Source organism: Bubalus kerabau, chromosome 4 (assembly GCF_029407905.1).
Source record: "Bubalus kerabau isolate K-KA32 ecotype Philippines breed swamp buffalo chromosome 4, PCC_UOA_SB_1v2, whole genome shotgun sequence".
NCBI classification, from domain to species: Eukaryota; Metazoa; Chordata; class Mammalia; order Artiodactyla; family Bovidae; genus Bubalus; species Bubalus kerabau.
In genome coordinates, this window is record NC_073627.1 from 13323087 (window position 1) to 13340394 (window position 17308).

General features: G+C 55.1%; 3 protein-coding genes across 4 annotated transcripts; 2 read left to right on the plus strand and 1 right to left on the minus strand.

Annotated features, from left to right (window-relative positions):
• Positions 1 to 4198: 4198 nt before the first annotated feature.
• On the minus strand, positions 4199 to 8113 carry ALYREF (Aly/REF export factor). The gene is made up of 6 exons (XM_055575393.1): positions 7735 to 8113; positions 7127 to 7258; positions 5499 to 5646; positions 4884 to 4947; positions 4607 to 4784; positions 4199 to 4512 (listed from the first exon to the last, which is right to left on the minus strand). Exons 1-6 carry the CDS (start codon positions 7969 to 7971, stop codon positions 4498 to 4500), a joined length of 774 nt encoding a protein of 257 aa, XP_055431368.1. The 5' UTR covers positions 7972 to 8113; the 3' UTR covers positions 4199 to 4497.
• Positions 8114 to 8214: 101 nt separating this feature from the next.
• On the plus strand, positions 8215 to 13514 carry ANAPC11 (anaphase promoting complex subunit 11). 2 transcript variants are annotated; one of them, XM_055575400.1, is made up of 3 exons: positions 8215 to 8354; positions 8737 to 8857; positions 13166 to 13514. In XM_055575400.1, exons 2-3 carry the CDS (start codon positions 8749 to 8751, stop codon positions 13309 to 13311), a joined length of 255 nt encoding a protein of 84 aa, XP_055431375.1. In that variant the 5' UTR covers positions 8215 to 8354; positions 8737 to 8748; the 3' UTR covers positions 13312 to 13514. The 2 variants fall into 2 exon arrangements, with proteins under 2 accessions (XP_055431375.1, XP_055431374.1); XM_055575399.1 differs by lacking the exon at positions 8215 to 8354 and having other exon boundaries at positions 8723 to 8857.
• A 2138-nt stretch (positions 13515 to 15652) lies between these two features.
• NPB (neuropeptide B) lies at positions 15653 to 16276 on the plus strand. Its single transcript, XM_055575398.1, has 2 exons — positions 15653 to 15937; positions 16018 to 16276. Exons 1-2 carry the CDS (start codon positions 15695 to 15697, stop codon positions 16144 to 16146), a joined length of 372 nt encoding a protein of 123 aa, XP_055431373.1. The 5' UTR covers positions 15653 to 15694; the 3' UTR covers positions 16147 to 16276.
• The last annotated feature ends 1032 nt before the right edge of the window (positions 16277 to 17308 follow it).

Here is a 17308-nt window from a genome sequence, read left to right on the forward strand (position 1 = left end):
GGGTTTCATTTGGATGGTGCTGGGAAAGTTATTCTGTATACATTGTTACCTAAAATTTTGTACTGACTTATTTTTTCAGGTAAAAAACCAATGTTCTTAAGAGTATTTCACATTCCACACTCACTGAAACAGAAACACAGGAGCCCACTCCATGGCTCTGCCTTTTCAGTTATTGTCTATGGATGTCCCCCACGTCAGTCCCTAAGTGCTCAGTCCTGGCAGCCCCTCCCCAGGTCAGGCTGCACCTCTGGTAGATGCCCTTCCTTTGAAGCCCAGCACAGAGGCCCCACGACCTCTGCCTTCTCCACCAGCCACAGTGGGGCTCCGGCTTGTCCCCGTGTTCTCACCCTAGGACCTTTACACTTGCTCTTCTTTCTGCCAGCAAGGTTCCCCTCCGAATATCCAAGTGCTCACAACTCCACCTCACCAGCAAGGCCCTTCCCTACTCCTTAGCACCCTCTGCTCTGTTTGCCTCCACAGCCTTGTTACCACCTAACATCTTGTATTTCACTTTTCCCGTCTTTCCCCCATGGAATGTATATTCCACAACAGAAAATGCTCTATGTCCTGCCTGCTTCACTTATTTCTATTGTAGTTGTTACACTATTATCATAATTTCTTATTTTTGTTTCCTGTATTAGAGCCTTAGCTCCCTGCAAGCAGGAACAAAACCCTTGTTGTTTACAGAAAGCAACATTCCTCTTCTGATATTTCAGACCACGTCTGAGTGTGACAACCATTCAACAACTCTGGCACCTTGACTCCTGCTAGGTTTCACACAACCTGCCAAGGGACAGGGCTGTTCCTTCTTATCCAAGTTGCTCTATAAACCATGTGAATCTTTGCTCAACCAAGCAAAGCAGAATGCATCTGGAGCTGAGTGGCTCCTCTTCACACAAGCATCCTGTCAGAGTCCAGGAGCCCCAGGCCCCGTGGGCATGCCACCCTCTTCCCTGGCACTGGCTTCCTCAACATCTTCGAGATTCCTGAAGACTGACTGACTGTCCGGATGAGGCATGTGCCCACTCCTGGGCTGATCACTGAACTTTCCACTCAGACCACAAGGTGGAGGTGAGCTGGGGTACGTTCCAGTGCCCTGCAAGTGGGACAGCCCCATTCACCTGGTCTGCGAGACTGCAATCCAGCATTTGAGAAAAGAACATGAAGGAGAAACCAAGCAAAAGCACCAAGTGCATCTCATCCTTTCACTCACTCGGTCTGTACTTTCAGGGATGAAGTGCTGGCCGCTGCAGGGATACCCAGCACTGCCCTCAGGTAACCAGAAGCGTTTGCCTTGGAGCACAGAAACTGCCCCTGCACACTTACCACCCAAGAGCGCTTCCTCCCAAGAGCACCCCCACGTGAACAGCAAAGCACATGGCCCTCCAGCCCTTGAGATAATGTATGGTTTCCCATTTCAGTTAAGGAGATTGAGGATTAAAGTGGTGGTGGGGGGACTTCCCTGTGATCCAGTGGTTAAGAATCTGCCTGCCAATGCAGGGGACAGGGGTTCAATCCCTGGTCAGGGACAATTCTACATGCTGTGGGCAACTAAGCCCATGCACCACAACTACTGAGCCTGTGCTCTGGAGCCCGTGCTCTGCAACTAGAAAGTAGCCCCCACTCACTGCAACTAGAGAAAGCCCATGCCCAGCAACAGACCCAGGGCAGCCAAAAATTATTAAAAAAAATAAAGTGATGGGGAGGTTTCTCTCAGTTCCCTGCCAAACTGCAAGCTTTTCTGACTTGGTCACTTCCCCACTAAATGCTTCTAGCAAATATGATGTCACCCCTCCCTACTCCTGTCACCTCCAGCCCCATATCCCTATCTCTACCTGCAGTGTCCACACGTCCAGTTCCAGCTCACAGACATCTAGCTGACAGCAACACTTGCCTGGGTCCACATCTGGATGCTTACCGGTGTAAGCACCAGTGTTTCTGCCTCTTAGACCCAACACTGAGCACAGCCTGTCCTTTGCCTGCTTTCTTCCTGGAACTTTCTCTTCACTAGTGACACCCTCCGCCCATGTGGCACCTTGGCCACCCCTTACCATGCCCCACAAGCCCCCGATTCCCCGTCATCGCTCCCTCCAAACACCAGAGCCAACATCCAGAAAGCAGTCTCCCTGCCTGGCATGTGCCTGCTTAGTCCAAGGCCACCTCATCAGAGAGGCTGCCTGGCTCTGTCCAGATGGTCTGACCTCTACTAGCCACCCCTCACCACACTGCAGCTAAAGCTGAGCCCTGGCTGATCCCCTCCCGTTAAGACTGGGCTAGAGGTAGGGATGAGTCACCTCAACCATCTTTCCATCAGTGCCTGGCATGGCTCAGATGGTTCAAATGGCAGCTGCTGGCTCTGCAGTGACAGCACATTAACTGACTGTTCAAGGGCCACCCCTTAATCACACTCCTTCCTTGTGACTCACTCCAGCCTCATCCCAAACATGGAAGCCATCTGAGCTGCGGGCCATGGTAGCTGCTTCCGAAGAGCCAAGGCACCGGCTGCTGTTAAAGCTGGGGTGACTCTCCTGGCCCCCACTTACCCCTCCCCAGAGTCTCTATTCTCAAAAGGCTGTCACCATCCCCTTCTCCTCCTGCCTTCTGTCTTTCCCAGCATCAGGGTCTTTTCCAATGAGTCGGCTCTTTGCATCAGGTGGCCAAAGTACTGGAGCTTTAGCTTCAGCATTAGTCCTTCCAGTGAATACTCAGGGTTGATTTCCATTAGGATTGACTGGTTTGATTTTACTGTCCAAGGGACTCTCAAGTCTCCAGCACAATTTGAAAACATCAATTCTTTGGGGCTCAGCTTTATGGTCCAACTCACATCTGTACATGAATACTGGAAAAACCATAGCTTTGACTATATGGACCTTTGTCAGCAAAGTGATGTCTCTCTCTGCTTTTCAATAAGCTGTCCAGGTTTATCACAGCTTTTCTTCCAAGGAGTCTTTTAATATCAGAGCTGCAGTAATCGTCTGCAGTGATTATGGAGCCCACAAAAATAAAATCTGTTACTATTTCCACTTTTTCCCCTTCTGTTTACCATTAAGTGATAGAACCAGATGCCATGACCTTCTTTTTTTGAATGTTGAGTTTTAACTTTTTTCATTCTTTCACCCTCGAGGCTTTTTAGTTCCTCTTCACTTTGACATTAAAGTGGTATTATCTGCATATCTGAGGTTGTTGATATTTCTCCCAGCAATCTTGATTCCAGTTTGATTTGATTTATCCAACCTGGCATTTTGCATGGTATACTCTGCAGGTAAGTTAAATAAGCAGGGTGACAGCATACAGTCTTGACGGTACTCCTTTCCCAATTTTGAACCAGTCTGTTTTTCCATGTCTGGTTCTGTTGCTTCTTGGCCTGCGTACAGGTTTCTCAGGAGACAGGTAAGGTGGGCCATCTGTTTAAGAATTTTCCAGTTTCCCTCTAGCTGGGTTGTAGGCATAATTGAGTGGCTCAAAGGCATGTCCTCAGGAGGGGAGGCTCAAAGAGATGTCCATGCCCCACACCCCAGGGAGCTTGGCTCCTTCTGAACCGTAGAACTGCATGGCAGGTCACACCAGCATTCGAGCAAGTAACATGACCATCCTGCTCTAGTCTGTCCCAGGAGGGGTCCAGATGGGCACCAGTGTCTGCCTGCCCCCCCAGTTCCCTGTGGGTCAAACGAGATTCTACCACAGCTCCCACTATCTACATCTCCAAGTACATAATTAAGAAAACACCGAATACAGTGATCTTTCCTTCATGACACAAAAGATGAAAAACACGCGGGGATTATGTTGCAAAGTCAGAACTACTAAACCCAGATTTCTGAGAACCAGAGCACGAGAAGGAAAGGAACAGCTCAACCCAGCAGTCACCTGAAATTGGCCAGAAGCACAGGGCACCCCACCTTGCCCCGCACCTCACCTGGCAGTACAGGCAATGAACAGGTGGCTGAGTGTGGAGGACCACTGCTCCACGTCCTCCCACCTAGGGGGGATGAGGGGGTGAGAAAAAGGGGTTTGGATCTGTGGGAACAGCGTGGCAGCCAGCATCCTCCTGCAGAACTCCAACCCAGAGGCCAGGTGCCATGTGCCCAGCAGGCCTGCCTCATTTCCTCCTCAGATCCCACGTCCCTCCCGCCTACCAGATCACACCAGCATTCTGGCCCAGGTGAGGACCCTGAGAATGGGATGAATTAAACAGTTCCACTTCTACACACATTTCTATTTTATTATGGCAAAGGTGAAAACGCCACCTTCTCCACAACAACAACCAGTAAAAGTTATCCCAAAAATAACTCAGTACAAAACAGGTCTGTTTCAGAATTTAAAAAAAAAAAAAAAAAAAAAAGGAAAAAGAAACCTTTACATGAATTTTAAATCCTATTTTAAAACATAAAAGAAACAAATCCATCATTGGCCACACAGCCCCAGTCTGTCACCCCCTCCCACCAGGGAGCACGGACGAGACTTCTGGGTCCTGGTCCATGCACGGATTTGCTGGTCTGTTTAACTGGTGTCCATCTGAAACAGAGGAAGAGAGGTGCTCATTCAAAATGAGGCCCTCCTCTCAGTTGGTCTGGGACTGACCCTCACCCAGCCCTCCTCTGTGACTTACTCTTGCATTATAAGCATCCAGCTGGGCATCTAATTCTTCTGCAGAAAGCTGCTGCTTTGAACTCCTGCCGGTGCCTCTGCCTCTGCCCCGGCTGCCTCCACGGGTGCCTCTCCGGGTGCCGCCGCCACCACCAAAACCTCCTGAACCACGGTTTCTAGTCATCCCACCTCTGTTTACACTAGCAAGAAAAGGAAACTTTGCTCACATGCCTGGGAAGACCTGCAGCATGAGGAGACACCCCACAGGCCAGCCCTGACTAGAGAGGCCCTGAACTCACCTCTGTGCAGGTCTCCGCTGCGTGTCAATCTGTGAGGTGACGAGCTGAATGTTCATGGGGCGGCCTGTGGCAGAGAACACAAGAGGGCCAGCTCCTGTTAGAGGACTCTGAAGCCTACTAGGGGCAGCACCCTGGCCTCCATGCAAGCACTGGAAAGGGACACTGTGCATCTTGATGCTCCCGACGAGAGGACAGCCTGGAAATGCTGGTGGGAGAACAGCCCCACCAGCGCCTCCTCGCTCCTTCTCATCCAGTGCACGTGGGTGTCTGTCGGGCGTCCGGGGTGCCCAGGAGCAGAAAGGTACCTTTGTCTTTACGACTACAGCCCCGCACTCAAGAGTTGTACTATGGTGATTCTGAGAAGGCTTCACAGAAGTGAATCTTCCGGAAGGAGCTGAAGGAGGGGAGGGATGTAGCTTGCTGGATGGGGATTCACAAGAGGTTGGTCCAGATGTGTGGGGCAGCATGAGAGGTGGTAGTGGAAGAGAGACAAAGGGGCGAACACAAAGTGTCCTCAAGCAGAGGGGACCCTACTCTTGCAGGGATGGGGCCAGCCTCTGGTTCCGCAAACTAGCTACAGCGCTGCAGCCTTTCTGGGTCCAATCCCAAACGCACCATCCAAAGGGACGCCGTTGTACTGTTTCATAGCTTTTAGTGCATCTGCCTTCCGCTCAAAGTGCACGTCAGCTGTTCCTAAACTGCGGCCAGATCGGTCGTAGTGCACAGCCGCCTTCTTCAGAGTTCCAAATTCAGCAAAGAGCTCCTGAGAGTCAGAAAGAGCAGTTGTTAGCAAAGCAATCTTTCTTCTGGTGGCCCAGGGACACTCCCTGGAAGTGTAAACTGCTTTGGGGTATTTCCCTGGGAGGAAGACATACATGTGGTGGGGCAGGGCAGTGGCGGTGGGACCTGGGGTATGGGATGGGACAGGTGGGACAGCAATTTCCCGGAGCAGCTGGGCCCGAGGGCTCCTGCCCACTTGGGAACCTGACATCTGTACCACGATGCAGGTGAAGGATCACAAAGCCCACCAATGAAGGGCAAAGATTAAGTTGCTATCTTCTTCAACAAAGGAATATTTACAACACACCCAAGGACTGTGCCAAGAAGCAGCCAAGGCCAAGATCACAGAGCAAGGGGCTCTATCCACTTGTGGACCAGCTCCAAGGGCCCTCTGTCTGGGAGCCCTGACCCAGCCCCTCCCCCAGGGCAGATTCTGGCTCACCTTTCCCTCTCCTCCTACTCAAGCCTGCCGCAAAGCCTGAAGTCAAGCGCTGCCATGGAAACTGCCCTGACCTCAGGCAGGCTGGGAGTTGGAGAGGGAACCCAGAGTGTGGGGCTACTCCGGCCGCAGGCACACAGCGGGAAGTGGAGTTCACCAAAAGCGGTTTCCAGTGGATGCCAGAAACCACCTTAAAAAAAGTGTTGAGACACTGTGAGTGCTCACTGGCCTTGCTCTGTCCTCCCAAGGCAAAGTAAATGGCTGGGCTCTGGGAAATTGAACCCAGGGAGGCCCAGTACCCTGCCCAGCCATCTCCTGGACTGACCCCCAAGATGTCATTACTTAACCATTTTAGGCAGCAAGTTTAAAAGCCTTTAGGGTTCAACCAAAAAAAAGAAAAGGAAAAAAAGAAAAAGGGGAGGAAAGAGAGAGGAAAAAAAAAAAGAGGCTTCAACCAAAGATGTTTGAGAATCATGCCACTAGCAAAACCCAGGGGGTGAGGATAAGTGAGAAGACAGGGGATGAAATTCCAAGTAAGACATAGGGCTTAAGGCAAATGGAGCCAGAGTGACGCTGGCACCATCCTGGTTCTATGCTGTCAGTTCTACAAAAGAAGTGCTTTCTCCTCCCAACAAACCTTTAAAACAAGCAAAACGTAAGGAAAGCAAGTAGCCTAGCTCTTCCAGGAAAAGAAACGGAGCACATTCAACCAAGCTTCTGTCAGAAGAGCTTGGGCAGAGTGCCTTCATCTACAGAACACGTTTTAGCAAAGAACAGCAGCGCCCCAGACTAAGCTGGGGTCTTGTCTTCCAGCACAAACTGACACATTGGTCAGGCTTTCAAGTCTAGCTCAACCTCTGCTCTGCATTCCTGAAGCCCCTCACAGGGAACAGTGGCTGGCCCTTGGGTGCCTGGGAGAGCTTGTCGTCCCAAGGTGTGTGGGGGGGATTCAGGGCCAAGTCCCAAACGCCACAACCAATTCCGTGCGGAGTGACCCGCCCACCAAGAAACTCCAGTCCCTTACCTGAATATCAGCGTCGGACACTCCAAAATCCAGATTTGACACCAGCAGTTTCCCACCGGTCTCCACGCCGGCACCACCCCCAAAACCGCTATCGAAAAGGTCATGCTGCCATTTGTCGGGAAGTTGTTTCGGCTGAGGGAAAAGAAAACACAAGAACAGAAAAAGGTCTGTGAGTCTCACTCCAGGGCTCGCCCTCGCCCTCACGGCCACAGCAAGACCCTCCCCCCATCACGGCGGGGAGGCAGGCACTGAGACAGACCCGCGGCCCCCGCTTCTCGCCCGCGTCAGGCCGTACCCGGCCGCCAAGGCCACACGTCCCCCAACTTCTCGGTTCCCTCCAACCGACTTCCCGCCACCGGGGCGGCCGCGCCAACGGCCCCTCGGCCCCCAGAGCCGTGAGGCCGGGCGCCCTGCTAAGACAAAGGCCGCCAGGGTCTCCGCCTTGGTGCCCGGCAGGCGTGCGACCTTCCCGCCCGCCGAAGCGGCCGGCGCCCGCGCCCCCCGGCCCAGTCGGTCAGTCGGTCGGCCGGCCGCCCGGCCGGTCGCCCGTGCGCCGCCCTACCGGTTCGCTCCCTCGCCGCGGCCCGCCACCCGGTATCCACACTCACCCTGCTGTAGGGCGCCGGCCGGTTCCTGCCGCCGCCGCCCGCCGCGCCGCGGGCGATGGCCGGCCGATTCCGAATGGGTCCGCCGCCTCGGTTCACTCGCGCGGCGGCCTGGGCCCCGCCGCCGCGGCCACCCTGCGAGCCGGCCCGGCCGCGGCCCCTGCCCCCGCCGCGGCCGCCTCGCTGGCTCCGGTTCAGCTTAATGATGTCGTCCAGAGACATATCCATTTTGTCGGCCATGGCGGGCGCGGAATCGGCCTCGGCTCGAGCCCGCGCGTCAGCACGTCGGCGCGTCACTTCCAGCGCCGCTCGGGGGTTTTCCGGTGCCGCGTCCTCAGAGCGACCGCGGATTGGCTGCGGGCCTTCGGCGTCTCAGGGGGCGAGGCCGCGCGTGCGCGCTGAACCAAGGAGCTCGGCGGGCGCCTCTGAGAAGTGCCGAGCCGCGGCCACAGGCGTTTATGTACCTTCCCGCGCGGGGCCGGCGCTGCCAACTGAAGGCGGGTGGTGCCGCGCGCGATTAGATCGGCGGGGGCGCGGCCGTTGGGGGCGTGGCCGAGCGTGGCGCCTCTCCCTTGCCCCTCCCCCACCGCACCAGGAACCCGCACCCTAGTCCCGCGGCGGGAGTGAGTGCGGCCCGTGGGGCCCACGCCAGGGTTGTTTCCGGGGTGACCTCGTAGGGAGCGGGCTTGGGTCTCCATCTACTCAGCCCCGTCAGCCCTTTCGGAAGTAGCGCACGGCGCGTTTCTGCGGTTGTTAAAGAAAGCCGACGAGCCCTTCTGCGGACGCCGGGGCAGAAGTGCGGTGTTGGCGAAGGACCAACACCGGTCCTCCCGGGCTTCCCGAGGACCCGGCCCCCGCCCCAGCCCCCTTGCAGACAGCTCTTACTGCCTTTCGGCGGCCACTGTTGCCTACGCTGAACCCTCGGGGCGACACCCCTTCTTTGGCTTCCAGGTGCCGTAGCTCTGCAGACTCAGCACAGCCGGGTGGTCTCTTCCCTCCTCGCAGGCTCCTCGCGCCATGAGGGTGAAGATCAAATGCTGGAACGGCGTGGCCACTTGGCTCTGGGTAGCCAACGACGAGAACTGCGGCATCTGCCGGATGGCCTTCAATGGCTGCTGCCCGGACTGTGAGTGTCCCCTGCCCGCTGTCTCTCGAGCTGTGCCTATCATCTGGCCTTGACGTGTCCCCAGAAGTACTTGCACAGCGTTTCTGGGGTTTGGTTTCCTCTAGCCAAGAAAAGTTGATAGAGAAAAGCCAGGCTATTTGGGCCCATATTTGTACAAAGATCCTGTCAAAAGTTTTGTAAGGAAAAGAGCACAGTTTGCTATCCTGATAAAAGTCACTATGAGACATGTGGAACACAAAGATGTGTTAAGGCATTTTATTTGAAAATATCAAGTCAACAAAAAAGTGTGATGTTACAAGGTTTACCCCTCAATCCAGCACATAAATGATGAATAACACGTTTTCATATCTGGTTGTTTTTGCCCAGCTGTTTTAAAGTAAAGGCTAAATGTCTCCTGCATGGTCAGGTGGGTTCTTTACCCCTGAGCCACCAGGGAAGCCATAATAAACGCTAAATGTGATGCCCTACTTCAGTGCTGACTTTCACCCAGCACTGTTGTCGCCTTAGACAACATATTTCTTACCGTTGCTCCTCATTCCTAGTCCTTGTTCAGATTTCTTTAGTTGTCTTCAAATGTCTTTTTATTGTTGGGTGGTGTGAGCCAAGACCCAAGGTGTGATCACTTTTTCCCTTCACTACTTAATCTAGAATAGTTTTGCTTCAACTTCTCTATTGCGTTTTAGACATCTAATTATTTGTTTTTATTTTTATTTATTTATTTTGGCTGTGTAGGGACCTTCATTGCATTGGGCAGGCTTCTCTCTAGTTGTGTTGCATGGGCTCAGTTGTCTTGTATTACGTGGGATTTTAGTTTCTAGACCAGGGATCAAACCCACATCCCCTGCATTGGAAGGCAGATTCTTAACCACTGGACCACCAGGGAATTCCCCGTAGACATCTGATTCTTTCAGAACGTGTTGTCTTGCAAAATGCCTGACCTCAGGTTTTATCAGAGTTCATCTTTGCTGTTTTTTTTGCATTATTCCCTCGTGGCTCAGACAGTAAAGCGTCTGTCTACAATGCGGGAGAACTGGGTTCGATCCCTGGGTTGGGAAGATCCTTTGGAGAAGGAAATGGCAATCCACTCCAGTACTATTGCCTGGAAAATCCCATGGACAGAGGAGCCTGGTAGGCTACAGTCCATGGGATAGCAAAGAGTCGGACATGACTGAGTGACTTCACTTTCACTTCACTTTGTCTCCAGTGTGTTCTGTGAAGTGAAAATATTTGGGTCAAAAGGAGATTTTTGCACCAGTGAATTTAGTTTTTAGTCAGACACAAGTGAACTAGAAGCAGTAGGAAGGCTCTTAAGGCTTTGCCTAGGGAACAAAGGTGTTCCCAAGAGAGAAGTGAGATTTTGGGACCACTGAGAAGTCAATGACCAGGCCTGTCCTGTGGGGCCGTGAACATCAAAATAGTACCAGATCTTTGCTTACAGTGAAATTCAAATAATTGAATTTTAGTGCAAGTATAATTTTATCCTTGCCTTAAATCTTTACATTCGGTGAGAGGAAATCTCATCACCTATGGGCTAATCCATCCTGATTTAATCAGGCTGGTATATAATCTTAGGAAATCAGTGATTGGTTCTACTTGATGAGGTTTTATGTAACAGGGAGAGAGAATAGAAGCACAAGGTCTGGCTTGGTTTAATCCGTTTAAAACCGCCCCCCCCCCCTTTTTTTTTTTTGGTTCAGTTGGGTCTTGTTACTACATGCAGCCTTTTTCTAGTTGAGGAAGCACTAGTCTAGTTGCCGTGGCTTCTCTTGTTGCGGAGCACAGGCTCTAGGCGCACAGGCTTCAGTGGTTTCATTGCTTGGGTTTAGTTGCTCTGCAGCATGTGAAATCTTCCAGGCCCAGGGATTGAACCCATGTCCCCTGCATTGGCAGGTGGATTCCTATCCACTGTACCACCAGGGAAATCCTAAAACCACCCTTTCTCAAAGGTACAACACAGGTTATAGGTAGGTACTTGCAACTTTCTCAGCAGCAGATGTGGCTTCTGAAAAGAAAAGTCCTAGGTAGCATTTATGTGGTCATGCCCTTGACCCAGTGTGGGTGAGTGAGCCTGTGTGTCAAAGATGGCACCAGGGCTTGCATGCAGCTTGTGGAACCCAGTGTGTGGGGCTGGCTGAGGTGTGCTGGCTCCTGGGAAGAGGGGGTGTTTAGAGGCTGAACTTTGGACTTGCTGGTTGTGAGCCAGCTGTAATGATCAAAGTGTTTGGTCAGCCCAGGGTGCCTTCTATACAGATCAAGTGATGCTGGATTTCTCTGCTGAGAGGAAATTCCTACGAAGAATCCAGAGTGACTCAGACTGTGATAAACCCGCTCCTTGTCTCAGGGCTTTGTGAGTGAAAGTCTTATGGAGAGGATCCCACCGACACTTAGCATGAGTCACTATCAGCATGGAAGGTGGTGTCAGATTCCCCACGAATGGATGTGATGGCTAGGGTACTCCTGCCAGTAGGCTAGCTGGCCCCTGTGCATCCTCTTGCATCCTCTATTTGTAAGGGCTCTTATGTGTTAGGGGTGATTGCAAGCGTAGTTCTGCTGAGGTGGGAAAGACCCTGGGTGGGGTGGGGTGGGGGTGAGAACCAACAGAAATCAGGTGTCACACCCTGTGGGCTCCTGGCACAGGGCCGTCCACCTCGCCCCGAACCCTGGCCTGGGAAGCAGAGTGAGCTAGATGGTTTTGTATTTGCCAAGTAAATTGTTTTTTGGTTGTTTTGTCGTAAAAGATTCAGAAAAGGAGTGATGTTTTGTTTTAGAGAGAATTACTTTTAAAAGATTGGGGGTTTGAGGGGGAGAAAGGATCCATGTATATGTATAACTGAGTCCCTTCACTGTTCACCTGAAATTATCACAATGTTGTTAATGGGCTACACCCCAATACAAAATAAAAAGTTAAAAAAAAAAAAAATTGAGAAACACTGCCCCAAACAAGAGAGTAAGAAGATGGCAGTGCCCATCTGTCTGACTCCATAGGGTGAATGTACCACTGTGGGGCAAGGGCTGTTCCTGAACTGGGAAGGAGGTGCAGGTTTTGAGCAGCCACTGAAGGATATTTAAGACCTGGCACCCACACCAGCCTCCTGGCCGGCATGCTCCCTTCAGGCCATGGCAGCTGCCCTCGGGAGTCATGTGGCCTCCTGTCTGTCGGTGGTATGTCGGGGGCATGATAGAGACTGCGGAGCACTGTGAGGCTTGGATAAGCGCTCAGGTCAGGTTTCCGGCCCCTTGTGCAGCTCAGAGCAGGTGCTCCATTAGGTCTTGAGAACACTGTCATGTGGCTTCGCCGTGGTGTTATCTCTTTAACACATGGTACAGTCACCTGTCCCTGTGTCTGGTGTCAAGAGAGACGACCAGGACCGCATGTGACCAGGCCAGCACTTAGGAACTACTTCGTGGACAAGGTGTCTCCTGTTCACTCCAGCTTATCTGGCTGCTGCACTGTGTGCCCTAGTGACTTCTGGATTTGGTTCACGCTTAATAGGCATGAGGGGCCCTGTGGCAATGGTTTGGGGGAATGGCCCCCCTGGAGGGTGGCGGCAGCAAGCTGCAGCTCGCCCTGCTCATGGGGACCTACCTGCTTGTGGCTGGGGGAGGACATTGTGCTCTGCCGGCACCAGCTATGTGATGGGGTTTTGTAGATTCTTAAAAACCAGGGACTTGTTTCTCTTGATGCCAGGGCCTCTTCACAGTGGTAGCACGTGCAGGTGTGTGGGCTGGAGGGCCAGCACCAGGTTCTCTGGACCTCAGGTAGGATAGAAATGGGGAGGAAACGGGAGGCAGTGCCACATCACTCCCAGCGGCCCAGAGGCTGGGCCATAAGCCCCTGTGTCCCCGACCTGCTTCCTGGTACTGAACTGGGTCCCTACTGCCTGGCAATGGCGACATTTAGTTTCTAAGGCTCCGGCTCACCTCACCTTGATCAAGAGAATGGTTTGCTGCTCAGAGGCAGGTCACCTGTGCAGGCGCCTTGACACACTGATGTAACCTTCTTGGCATCACGGGTGCCAAATGGCAGAGCTGCAGTGTGTCTGCAGATGGGCCCAGGCCCTGGGAGGCCAGTGGACGGGGGTTCAGGCCCGGCCAGAGCTCTTCCTGCTGCTGAGCTCCCACGTGGAGGTGGGAGCAGCCTGGGTGGTCTTTGCAGAGGTTCATATAGAGGTGGCTGCTCAGCTGAGTCTGTGGTTTCCTTCCAGATTCCTGTCCTCTCTGAGCCCTGAGGCCACCCTGGGCATGCTTCCCCCATCGGACTTGTCCTGTGCTCTGGGTGACTCACAGGTCCTCTCGTCCCTCCCGCAGGCAAGGTGCCGGGTGACGACTGCCCGCTGGTGTGGGGCCAGTGCTCACACTGCTTCCACATGCATTGCATCCTCAAGTGGCTGAACGCGCAGCAGGTGCAGCAGCACTGCCCCATGTGCCGCCAGGAGTGGAAGTTCAAGGAATGAGGCCATCCAACGCTGCCCGACGCCCCTGCCCTCACCCTGAGACGGCCTCACCCCCACAGTGGCTCTGGGTGGCTGTCTCCTGCACGGGGACAGTCTCCTCTGGGCTCTGACAGGGTTGAAATGAGGACTGGAGCTGCGTTTGTTTTCTCCCATCACAACGTTGACACTTTTATCAAATAAATAAAACTCATTAAACCACCTAAGCCTGGCCGGAGGCTCCAGTTGCTTGTTTTCTTGGTGTTGAGGCAGCCTCGGTGTGCGCCAGTACGAAAACTCATGAATAAACATCCCAATGCGATGCCGAGAGGCCCTGAGTCACACCCCTGGAGAAGAAGGAGCCAGGGATCAGCTGGAAGAGCCACGGTGGGAGGATTGGGCTTGGGCTGGAAGAGCCTGCTGGGGTAGAGAGGCCGGGAGGCCCCCTCTTCAGAGTGCTTGCAGGGACCCTGGATGGACACGGCTGGCAGGCGCTCCCATGCTTCCTCCCTCTGGAAGGCTGTCCCTGAGTAGGTGCTAGCTGTGCAGAGGGCTTTGCCAAGGCTGCTGTGACCGGTGGCCTGAGTCCCCATCTCCCAGCTCCTTGTCAAGGCCAATGTCTGACATCAGGACGTGTGTCCACGGGTGTCCGAGGGTCTCCCCATCTAGGGGAACTCAGCCCTTGGGACATCCTTCGGGCACCTCTACTCACCTCAGCCCCCGTTGGCTGGTGGCCTGGTGTGGGGCGGGGGCAAGGAACCCAGCCCTAGGGTTTTGAGCAGCTTCTGGATGGCAACTGCTGTAGGCTGCATGTCCTGTGAGCATGGGCTCCTTCCAGTCTATTCTCGACCTCCCCCCGCACCTGGGGTCACTGCCCTGTGTCCCTGTAACGCTTTCTGCCCAGTGGGTAGCTGGTTTCTGAGCACCAGTCCCCAGGGGAGAAGGCAGGGCGGTACATGGTCTGGACCATTGTGCCCAGAGGGAAGGAACCTTCACAGAACCTGGAGGTCATATGCTCCTTGCCCAGAAACCCAGCTGCCACGGCCCTTGTGCTGGTGTCTGTCCTGGGAAGGCACGTGGCCAGGGTGTTTGGAAAGTGTGAGCAGGAGGAGGGGCAGCTGAGTAAGCCTCATGTCACCTGCTGTGTGCTCTCCGTCTTGGGCCCTTGGACTCAGCCTCCTGGGTGCTCCCATTTAGCTCTTGGGCTCTAGGCAGTAACTGAATTCTAAGTACCTATCTACAGCGTGTCTGGATCCATGGTCACTGAGTTCACAGACCAGTAAGAAGACCAGCCTTCACTGGGAGGTGGGCAGTGGCAGCTGCAGAGGATCCCACAGGGTGGCCTGGCCTCCGTCTGGCCTGCCCTGTTCGCCTCCCCTCCCTGGAGTTCTGCCTTCCCTGGGGAATTCTCCCCTGTGACAGGAAGTACCCACATGCCTAGGGTGCCAGACTGTGAACCGAGCCTCCAGGCTTTTAGCCCTGGCACACCGGGACAGGTGCCCTCACCCCAGAAGCCTAGAGCTTGCCACAGGTCATACAGTCCTCTAGGCAGGCCACTCCCACTTTGCTGTCAGGTGGGCTCCTCTCCATTCTTTACTGGGTTCCAGCCTGGTCCTCCCAGGGCCTGCGTGGTCCCCTCAAGCAGGACACAGAGCTGCCTGCCAGGCCCAGCACACACCCAGAGCCCAGCCATTGGCTCCCTCCCAGGAAGCTCAAGGGCTCTGCCAGTTCCTCTCAGGCCCCATAATCATCTCAGCTCTTCCTCTGCCACAGTGGCACAGGGTCACAGCACCCACCTGTGCAACGGCTCTCCCCTGGCCTCGCCTCATCTGTCCTGTGAGCCCTCCTGCCTGTCCTGCCAGCTGTTTGAGGACCAGATCAGTGGTATAAAACTCTCATAGGTGTGAAACCCACCTCTGCCCTCCCCACCCCCGGCCCTCTTAGATTTCAGTGCCTCCTCCAGAAGCCTGGTCCTCTGGTCAGCTCCCTTTAGGGTGGGAACGGCTCCTTGTCCCCGGGGTACGGGGGGACAGGAGGGGGGGGCTGGGGCGCCGTCGGACTCGTTGAGGGCTCTGCAGCACCGACGCCCCTCCCCCCACTGAGTCGGGACTAAGGTCTGGGAGGGGCCTGGGGGCTGCTTCCCAGCAAGAGTTGAGTGGGCCAGAAACGGGGAGGTGGGCGTGGGTGGGGAGGAAGGGGGCGTCGCATTCCCCCAAGCCCTGGAGCATCTTTCGCCAGCGTGCCCCTGTTCCCAAGAGGCTCTCAACCCCGCGCGGGCTTCTCCCTCCAGGATGCGGAGGCCCGTGCATCCCGGCGCCCGCCCTCGCGCCCCGCCCCGCCCCGCCGCAGATATAAGGCAAGGGTGCTGCCGTTCCGCACCCCGCCGCCCGCTGCCACCGAGTCCCCCATGGCCAAGCCCACGATGCTGGTGGCCGCCGCTCTGGCGCTGTGCTTACTGCTGGCGTCCCCTGGCCTCGCGTGGTACAAGCCGACGGCGGGGCTGGGGTACTACTCCGTGGGCCGCGCCGCGGGGCTGCTGTCCGGCTTCCACAGGTCGCCGTACGCACGGCGCTCCGAGCCCCGCGGGGGCACGCGATCCCTGGGAGGGGTCGGCACCTTCCGGGAGATGCGCCCCAACCTGCGGAGTCTCGTGAGTAATGGGCGCTGTTGGGTGCGGAGGGCTGGAGGGTGCGGGCGCCCCCTAATCCTTCCATCCCATCTCGCCCCCAGGCCGTGTGCGTCGAGGAGATCATTCCCAACCTGCAGAGCTGCGAGCCGCTCCCCGACGGCCGCGCCACTTTCCAGTGCAAGGCCGACGTCTTCCTGTCGCTCAGCGCCTCGGACTGTCGCAGCAAGTGAGCCCCGACCCCGGCACCTGGACCGGACCTGAATGCCCCGGGTACCCGTGGGCCCGCCCCTGCCCTGGAGCTAGATGGCACCCAGCACCGCCCATCCATCCCCATAGTAAATGGCTTAATGAATAAATGACTTGCAGTCTCTGGAAGGTGGGCACAGTGGGTGGAGTGGGGGGTCTCCTGAATCTCCACACCCATACTCTGCTCACCTAGGCGTGCAGACAGCAGCCAGGTCACCAGGTTGCACGGAGACACCTGTATAGGAGCTCCCAAGAACCACTGCTGGTAAAATGCTGCTGGGAACTTTCTGTGGGCCTCAGGCGGTATCAAACCCAGACATCTTCTGGAGCCCCGCATCTGGCTCTGCAAGGCTCCGCTCCATGCCCTGCCTTCTCCCTGCTTTTGTTCAGGCAGCTCCTGGATTCTCCTAGGAGGTGCTGCCTGGGTTCCCCACTAGCCATCAAGTCTACCACACCAGCTCAAAAGTCCTACCTTGTAATAAGCCTCCCCTAAACACCCCACACCAGGACGCCCTCCTGCCTCAAATGCTACGTTTCTTGAGGCCTCCCTTACTAGAGGGCCAGCTCTTGGAGTGACTCCTTTCTTGGAGCACCCCCCAAACACCTCCAAGTACACAACATGGGACAATACTTGTCCAAATGAATGAATGAATAGGCTGGGCCCAGCAAGAGGGGGAAGGCAGCGAGATGTGTGGCTCCGGGGCTGGGAGGGGCTACAGCAAGGGGGATGACAGAGCTGAGAGCTGGGCACAGCCCCAGCTGAGTCCTGAGTCAGGCAGCCGGCTCCTCCCAGGCCTGGGAGCTCTTTGTTCATCCCAATCTAGACCCGCAGGAAAGCAGTATCCCCAAAGCCATGGGTGGTGCCATGCCTGGAGAAGGGAGGGGCTGTGCAGGACCATGGCTCTTGAATACAACTGCCTTGTGCCAGCCCAGCACCCTTGCCCAAGTCAGGCTAATTCCCTAATTCAGTTGTTGGGATCTCAGTAAGTTGATTTACACCCTGGCCCCCAATGAGGCTGACCTGAGTCCCTTAGCCTGAGCTCTGGCCCAGAGATCTGGAGCTTGTCTCAATAACGTCCCCCCACCCCATGGAATGCCTTGCCACCAGCTGGGCCTCAGAGGATCCAAGGGAGCTGGACCTACCAG

Bases quoted from the DNA above. Each gene is read 5' to 3' on its own strand.
- ALYREF (XM_055575393.1), bottom strand. From the start codon at position 7,971: ATGGCCGACAAAATGGATATGTCTCTGGACGACATCATTAAGCTGAAC. The intron at 7,259-7,734 runs GTGAGTGTGGAT...CTTTTCCCTCAG, and splicing joins GGCCGGCGCCCTACAGCAGG to CCGAAACAACTTCCCGACAA. The intron at 4,785-4,883 runs GTGAGTTCAGGG...TTTTCTTGCTAG, and splicing joins CAGCGGAGACCTGCACAGAG to TGTAAACAGAGGTGGGATGA.
- ANAPC11 (XM_055575400.1), top strand. From the start codon at position 8,749: ATGAGGGTGAAGATCAAATGCTGGAACGGCGTGGCCACTTGGCTCTGG. The intron at 8,858-13,165 runs GTGAGTGTCCCC...TCCCTCCCGCAG, and splicing joins CAATGGCTGCTGCCCGGACT to GCAAGGTGCCGGGTGACGAC.
- NPB (XM_055575398.1), top strand. From the start codon at position 15,695: ATGGCCAAGCCCACGATGCTGGTGGCCGCCGCTCTGGCGCTGTGCTTA. The intron at 15,938-16,017 runs GTGAGTAATGGG...TCTCGCCCCCAG, and splicing joins GCCCCAACCTGCGGAGTCTC to GCCGTGTGCGTCGAGGAGAT.